Source organism: Cystoisospora suis (genome assembly GCF_002600585.1).
Source record: "Cystoisospora suis strain Wien I chromosome Unknown contig_2674, whole genome shotgun sequence".
Lineage (NCBI taxonomy): Eukaryota > Apicomplexa > Conoidasida > Eucoccidiorida > Sarcocystidae > Cystoisospora > Cystoisospora suis.
Window position 1 is genome coordinate 19,367 of NW_027155471.1, and position 8,197 is coordinate 27,563.

The 8,197-nt window shown below is 47.2% G+C and overlaps 2 protein-coding genes across 2 annotated transcripts in view; one reads left to right on the forward strand and one right to left on the reverse strand.

Annotated features, from left to right (window-relative positions):
* Window positions 1-6,040, forward strand: part of CSUI_005534 (fop carboxy-terminal duplication domain protein) — a 6,484-nt gene extending 444 nt beyond the window's left edge. The window contains exons 1-3 of the mRNA XM_068065709.1: window positions 1-2,736; window positions 3,452-4,011; window positions 4,496-6,040. The exon at window positions 1-2,736 is cut by the window's left edge and continues 444 nt beyond it. Coding sequence (XP_067922316.1) covers window positions 2,576-2,736; window positions 3,452-4,011; window positions 4,496-4,536 — 762 coding nt within the window. The 5' untranslated portion in view covers window positions 1-2,575 and the 3' untranslated portion in view covers window positions 4,537-6,040. The remainder of the gene's footprint in view (window positions 2,737-3,451; window positions 4,012-4,495) is intronic.
* Window positions 6,041-7,229: 1,189 nt separating this feature from the next.
* Window positions 7,230-8,197, reverse strand: part of CSUI_005535 (sjoegren syndrome nuclear autoantigen 1 family protein) — a gene marked incomplete at both ends in the record, with an annotated part of 2,460 nt that continues 1,492 nt past the window's right edge. The window contains 2 exons of the mRNA XM_068065710.1: window positions 7,230-7,310; window positions 7,916-8,115. Of these exons, the coding sequence (XP_067922317.1) occupies window positions 7,230-7,310; window positions 7,916-8,115 (281 nt within the window). The remainder of the gene's footprint in view (window positions 7,311-7,915; window positions 8,116-8,197) is intronic.

Consider the following 8,197-nt stretch of genomic DNA (forward strand, 5'->3'; position numbering starts at 1 on the left):
CTAGGAGAACCTCTCTTCTTTTTCAGGTAACGTCATCCTCCGTTTTCGCTTTCGGGTGTTTCCCTTCACGGTGAAGGCGCCGGGAACTCCGTCTTCTTTCCTGCACTTCTCACCTTCGTGTTTGCATTCCGCGCCGTCAAGACTTGTGCGCCGTGGGGGCACCGGTCTGTCGTTCCGATCTGTCACAGTGGGTCTGTCCGTGTGCCCGTCTTTTCTTCTTTCCATTTCATTTTTTTTGATTCATTTGTCTTATCTCGGAGAACGTTTTACGGCGGTAGCTGTGCCGCTGGTGTTCATTTTCAGAAGACGCCGGTGCCCGTCCTCACCTTCAAGTTCCAACGAGTTGTTCGTCGCATCAGTTGGCCGCCTAGCAAATTTTAACGCCTTCTCTTTGCTTGTCTTCCTTCACTTTCCTTCAAGATGGTTCGTGGTGCCTACACGACACCCGGAAGGGGAGGATATTACTCCAACGCAAGTCGCGGCAGTAAGTGCATCTCCGGTTCTCATCATTCCCTTCTTCACGACAAAATCTCTTCTTTCCTCTCATATCTCCGCATCATGGTAGCAACCATGATGATGCTGGTGCCTCTCGGTCTTCTTAAAAGAGCAAGAGCAGACACAATCTATAACAATAAACTAGCCACAGGAATCATCCTCTCCCGCTCCCTCTCCTGCTGTCGCCTTTCATTCCTTTCACTACCAATTGTCTTCGCCCTACCGCTCTTCTTCCTTACCCGGGAGATTCAAGAGTATGTGCGAAAAAGGCCAATGTGTCTTGCTCATTCATGAATACTCTGGGATAGGTGTGGTGGTACTATCTGTTTCATGCGTTCCCAGCGTCTTTTCTTCCAGGCGTCTCTCCAGATAGATGGCCGAGAGAAAGAGAAAGAACGACTCTCTTTTTTCCATCAAACAGTAGACACACACGCCTCAGGGATGTGCCTTACCTCTTTATCATCGAAGCTAACGGAAGATCACCGTCAATCAATCTTTTGACTTAGAACTCATTCAGCAAAACACGATAAGCAGTACTAAGGAAAAGATATGGACATGCCCTGTCGTCATAACATGGACACATTCACAAGGATGGAGACCAGGGAAGAAGGCGCGCCGCCACAGAAAAAGCTTATGGCTCGCTCCGTCTCTCCCATCCCTCTGTCTCTGTCTTTCTCCGCTCTTCTCTTCTTCATGGTTTCCGCCGAGCGTGCGTTTGTTTGCTCCGTTTTCCTGTGGGAGACACGGACTTTGAAGGTGTGCATGGCACTCCGGCATGAGGTAGACACGGGCCAGTCAGTGGATTTACAGTTACGACGTGTCTGTGTCTACTGGGGAGACGAAGGTCGTCGTCATCGTCATCTTGTGAAAAGAGAAGGAATGGAGTTCATCCGACTGTGCGGTACCCTTCATGGTGCTATTGTTGCGTGAGCGGGTTAGATAGAAAAGATGATTCAAAAGGAAGGTAGATCGATCATCCATCAGGCGTCACGTCATGTGTCAGTGGGATGGCTACATGCTCCCTACCGTCGTCAGCACATGAAGGAGAAGCAGTATCTCCCGCCTCTCTCGCCTCCGTCTGTTTCTCATCAGAAGAGCGAGGGAGGGAAGACAGACAGGCGGAGTGTACGTGTGTATGTATATATATATATGTATGCACTTCAGAGTTGTTCTGTACAGTACTGGGCTGGGATAGTCGTTTGTTTTGGGGAGGGAATGAAGGGGCCGCAGTATGAGAAGGATTGATGCTCGTTCATGTCTTCACTTTCTTACGATGTCTGGGAATGGTTGCTTGTGTCTATCTTCATGTCAGGGGAGTGTGAAGACGTGACGACACCCACACCGTCAGACTCGTTCCTTGCTTGTATGGAATGGCTCTCACTAAAGAAAGTGGCAGTTGTCTCCATGAGAATGAGTTCCATCACTACTGCTACTACTACTCTTATAGACTCTCTTTCGTGGAGAGTCTGCCTGCTTCTGGCGTGTGGTCCTTTGGCATGTGTGCTGTTTCTCATGCATACTCTTTCTCTTCTCCGTGCTCGGAGGAGCGAGGGGGTTGGTGTGGTGGACATGCGCGTCTCCCGTCATCGCAAAGGTTCATTCTTCTCTTTCTTTTTTCTTCGTCTCGAATGAAGAAAAGAAAAGAGACAAAAGGAGAGAAAGCAGAAATGACGGGACGTGTCCTCTTTCCTCTTCTTCGCTTCTACGTGCTTTGTTTGTCTCCTCCTCAGTGTCTCCTATGGTTCCTCGTTTTGATAGTCGTAAGAAGTCTAGGAGCTTCACTCGATACCCAAAAGACATCTTTCTTTCTTGTTCTTCTTCTTAGCCAGTTTTCGGTCGTCCTCTCATTGACCCGTCGTCTTCTGTTCATTCGGATGGAAAACAAGCCACTCCATTGACAACGTGATAACGATTCATTCTTTGAAACAATGTGGGGTGAAGAAAAACACAAGATTGATCCGATAAGAAGTCGTTTCTCCCTTCCTCTTTTTTCCTTCCCTCTCTCTCTTTCCGTGTTGTTGCGTCTGCTGTATGTACAGCCGGAGGTGTCCGTAGTTATGTGCGAGCACGATTCTTTGGAATGAAAAACACAGGGGGAGCTGCAGGTGCAGGTGGTGGCGACGGTCGCTTCAGGGCGTCAGGAGGATCATCTTACACCTCACGTGGGAGGGCAGGCCCTTTGACTTCGCGAAATTTTGCTATCACACGTGGTCGCTATACAAGTGGAGCTTATCGGACCGGGTAATCTATACGCTCTACATGTATATACATGGGTATACAGGGTGGTGAACAAGAAGTCGACTGTGTGTATGTATATATGTAGTAGCTATATACGTATATATAGCATAGAGACGTATGATGTCCATTTTAGATCTCTTCGGCTAGAAATTGAAGAGTCCGCTGAATGGAATGCCGGGGGGGAAAGGTAGGCGTCGCGTGTATTTATGTGCTATGCAGGCAGCATGTCTTCATCGCAAGTCTCTGTCAGGATAGTCCTATGTGGGGTATGAGAACATACGGGCTATATGATTCGGCTTCATACATATATGAGACGCTCCATGGTGCTTTTCTGTGGAAGAGGCATGCGGCGTATGACTTTCTGTGACGTTCTCCCCTTCCATGTGAGTTGTATTATCACTACAAGGTTAAGCAGATGTCTACATGCTTGACTCCTCCTTGGAAAGTATCTGTCCTTTCCTTCTCACACAACAGTCACTTTGTCTCTTCTTCAACCCAGCGTCTATACATATACCTTTTCCTGTTCCTTCGTTCTTCATGCTTCTTCCCCCCTAAGTTTCTACCGACGTTCTTTCACAATCCCGTCTGTGTATGCTGCGCCCCGCCTCTACGTATATGATGTGCGCATGCTGCATATTATGTGTCGATGATGACTTACGAGAGAAGAATGATGTTTCATAGTAACGTCCTCGTTGTCCGTGGTGTTCTCTCCTCTCAGTGTGTATGGTCGGGGAGGCTACCGATCTACAACGTCCTACGGTCGAGGAGGTACGTATTACTCTGGGAGATATCAGCAGCGCGGAGGAGCGGTAAATCGATATACAACTACTCGAGGTGGCCGTGGTGGTGGTACTACCACGTACGCCTTACGCCGTGGAGCCCGGGGGGGAAGTTCGTCTTATATCCGAGGACGAGGGGGTCTTCGAGGTGGACGTGGTGGTGTCTCTTATTTCAGGGGTGGAAGAGGCGGGTATCGAGGTGGAAGAGGAAGAGGAGGTGCGAATGCTGGACCGACAAGCAAAGAATCTCTTGATGCCGAGTTAGATAAATACATGGGGGAAGAAAACATTAAAAAGAGATTAGACAATGATCTTGAAAACTATTTCAGTCGCACAACTGGTGGCTCGTCGTCATCTACAGCCACGACAGGAGTTGAAGGAGGCTCTACAGGCGCAACGGGAACAGGGTCTGCTGGAGAGGATGCGACCTCAGCTAGGGCCGGGATAATTCCAAATGGACATATTCAGACGACGACAGGTGCAGGAGGAGGTCGATCAGGTAGGAGAAAGTAACACACATCCTTTCGACAGAGTTGTATGGCTTTGTTCTTATTGTCTGCATAGTAGGTGTATATACAGGAATACGTGTACAGGAGGGAATATCGAAGGATGTCTTAGAGAGGAGATCGTTTCGGTCAGGGAGGAAGAGCCTTCGTTGTTGTGGTGCCTTGTCTGTGTGCATGCGCGTGTATCTTTGCATGGAGATAGATACATGGTGATAGACGGATAGGTGCTGTTGCCGCAGAATCTACAAGATAGGGTCATGTGCTGTCGGGGCTGGGTGATGTGACAGGCATTTGAGATACATAGAGGATGACGAGTGTGTTTCGCCTTGGGAGGAAGTAAGAGGGTCGGTCACTTGTACAGGTAGGCTTTTGTATGTCCACTTGCCGCCTGCTTCTCTCCCGGTATTTTCTTTTGGCGTAACAAGGCACAAGGCAAAGAGAGTCTTTTCTCGTGTTCGTGTGTGTGCATGTCTTCAGGAGGGGCCATGGATGTTTCTATGGACAACAGTACTTTGTAAATGTATCGAAAGGAGATTTCTTGACGGTTTCCTTCGTCTTGATTGCGTAGGGGTTGTGGAATGAGATAGATATCTATCTCTCTCGTCGTTTTGCATATGGCCGCTCTAAGGAGACTTTTCATTCCTCCTCCTGGACTCTCCGTACTGCAGATATTGGAAGAGCTGAAAGGCATGTTCTATACACAAAGGTGGTGTATGTCCGTGTAGCGGCGGAGGGGATATATGACCGAAGAAAACAAAGGCATGTTCCCTCGTCATTCTCCTGGTCTCCTTTCGCTTACAGTTTACAGAAGGGAGGGGGGGGAGAATGTCTTTCTGGTATTCATCTATCTATGTATATATGTATGCATGCAGTGTAGGTATGTACACGAACTGTATGGTGGTTGCCGAAGAAGACTGAAGGGGGAAAAAGAAAGGAGGGAGCGAGCGGAGGTGGGGCGAACAAAGACATGTATGTATATGTATATATATGTGTATGAAGTGAGCTTTTAGTTTTTTTTCTTGTTAGGGAGGAACAGGGCAGAGCGGATGAAAAGAAAGAAGAAAGAGAGAAGAAACAAGGGACTGAAGAAAGAAAGTGAGGAGGGGGGAGGTGAAGATGTGTGAATATGATATACTTCTTGATTTGCTCTCTTTCTTTCTTTGTCGGCACGGCATGTGGATTCTTCTGGGTCTCTCATCATCATTTTCATCCCAGCTTTCTCGAAGACATCTCATCCATCCTTCTTTCTTTTCTGAAGAGCTCGCCTAGGGACGGTTCTTCTTGTTGGTGTTGTGACGCGCCTTTATGGGTTGTCGGTGGAGTCAGTCCCTGTGTTTTCTTCTCTTCCCTTTGTCCAGCAAGTGTGTGTCTTTCGGGTGTATCTGCCCCGTCGCCGCCCGTTCAGCCTGTGCCTCTGGGAGACAGACGGGGAGGGGCAGTTTGAGAGAGACGAGAGAGAAGAAAGGGATCTGAATGAAGAGATAGATGTCTAGATAGGAGCATGAATGGGGTCTCACCACACACGTGGTGGATCCGCCAGTTCGAGAACAAGCAGACAGAGAGTGGACAGACAAGTTCGGTGGCTAGCTGATCATGTGTCTATGGGAAAGCCATATTTTCTCTCTCTCCGCGTTTTATATCGTTTTTGGCTATTATTCATGCTTAACCAAGAAGATGATCGTCATCATTCTTTTCTACTGGAAGGGTCTTGCACGATGTTCGTGGGGAAGGCTCTCATGCAGAGAGAGAAAGAGAGAAGCGATTACTGCGATGGAGATCTCATAGACAAATGAATAGCCTACGGGGAATCGATAGTATATCTGGGACGCGTATGTCTCTTTTAGATGTTCTTTCTCTTCTTACGACCCTGGGAAGATGCTTTGAAGGCTATTATAGGGAGTAGAGGTTTCTCATCTCTTGTGGCTCACCGGAAGGATGAACTTTTGACGGTGAAGAGGTGAAGGAGAGGATACTTACTGTGTTGCTGTGAATCATGTTCTTTTTGATGGTATAGTGGATAGAAAGAAAAGAGAATCTGAGACAAGAGAAATCCTTCTTTCTCAGCATCCCTCTTGAGGGAACGATGATCAGCCACTTTCCTTTATTCTTTATTCAAACCTATCAAAACTTTTTTCTGAACTTGAAGTTCTAAGAAGTGCAACGTTGTCTTCCCTTACTCGGCTGTTGTGTCGAAGTGAGTTATCGGAGAAAAGGAGACTCAGAGGGACAGAGATGGAGAGTGAATGATGACGCCTCTAGTAGCATACCAAATCTGTCTAGTAGGGGAACCACGTGTTCTGGAATCTAGTGCATGAAGAGTAAGATCAGGGAAGAGATGATAGAGAGATAGAGTTGAACCATGGCTTCTGGCACCTTGTCCAGCCTCGACAAGAAAAGCGCAGGTCCTTTCCAAAACTCTTGACTAGAACTGCCAGCGATGGTGGGTAAGCACCTTCGAATAGAGAGAAGCCTCTACTCGCCACGAAAAGGGAAGCAGAAATTAATTCTCTATTCAAGGCAGCGGTGAGTGGTCATCTGAGGATAGGTTAGGCCCACCCGCGTGCCGGCACAATGAGTGATACGTAGGGAAGTGGATATGTCATGTTGGTCTTCATCGATCTCAGATGAGGCTAGCAGCCCCGCTTTCGTTCCTCGTAATCACAGAGATAGCATCCTCTGTCAGTGCAGGGGAAGTCTGGAGAGAGTCTTCTCTCGAGAAGGGAGAGACCAGCTTAGTACGCGGGTGGGGAGTGCACTTGTGGAAAAGTCGGCCGAACAGGATCCCCAGTCAAAAGCTCAGGTCGGATGAAAATGTTTGTCAGTTTTAGAAAGAACGGAGAAGGCGAGATAGCGGTGAACTTCGTACCGTGACAGAGAAAACGCCTGACTGCCGTATTTCTTTTGAAGGAGAAACAAAGACGAGAGGGTGTGTGCGTCATTTCTCACTATGGCAGTATGCTCCGCATTCTAAACTAGAAAGAAACCTCAACTACTTTGAGGAGAAAGAAAGAGCAACGAGATGACCAGTCAAGAGAAGAAGAACGCACAGGAAGAATGGCAATGGCGCGCAGGACGCCTATCACGACAAGGTAAAATAGTACAGTCACGTGGAAAGCCCTCTGTTGTCAGTATGCACAAAGAAAACGTTCGAAGAAGGAAGAGAGATTTTCGGATGCAAAAACAGCCACAGGCTTGAGTTTCTTCCGATGATTTACTCTAGACTGCTTTTCTTTGCCAGACTCATAGATTCGCGTCTAAGGACGTGTAAGAGAGTCTGAGACGATTCGATGATCTAGGAAGAAAGCAGCAACACACAGAAAGAGAAACGCCTTCAATACATCTCTCACGTGTTCTAAATGTTATCTGCTGTCTTCTCTTACTTACACTTCGCCATAAGGAAGGACAAAAGAGAAAAACGACACCGGAACAAGGTGGAGTGATCTCCTGATGTTGATGAAAGAGTGTGTATGTAAGCAATGCCTACAGCAAGGGCGTGTTGTGTGGTGTGCATACACCTAAGATGTGTGTCCGTGTGTCCCGTCTTCCCGAGAAAGGAAAGCGGAGAAGATACTAGCATCAGATTAAGACAAAAAAAACCAAAAGAAAGAACAGAGCTCTCCTACACTGACGTCGCTGAAGGAGCTTTACTCCATACCTTCGTTGTTCACTCACAGTGTTTTTGCACGATTTGGATGATACGAATGAAGCGCATATACGAATCCGACTGAAGCGTATTCTACAGAAGGCATACAAGCTCTACATGTGTTCTGGGCTACAGAGCAACACGGGGACCTAGCTGAATGACAAGAATCAAAGGAGTGTTGGGTCTTTCTTAGGCCTACAATTATTGTTGCAAAACCTATCTGTAGATGTATATCGACATGGAGATGTTCGCACCTTCATATAAGCTGCTTCGGTATCTTGAATTGTCTTGTCGTATTCCTCCTTCGCTTGCGTGTTCCTTTCTGTACTGGCTGGTGATGTACAAACACACGCATTTTGTGTCATATGAGAAGTTTTGAGTGATCGAAACCGCTTTGCTTTTTCTTCCTTTTCTTTGGTTTTTTGTTGTTGCAAACAGGAAAGAACGGTGTGATCTCTCAATTTCAAGCAGAGACGTGGGAAGGAGAGAAAATGGATGCTAATGACTGATGGAAAAGGACTAAGTTATTTACTTGT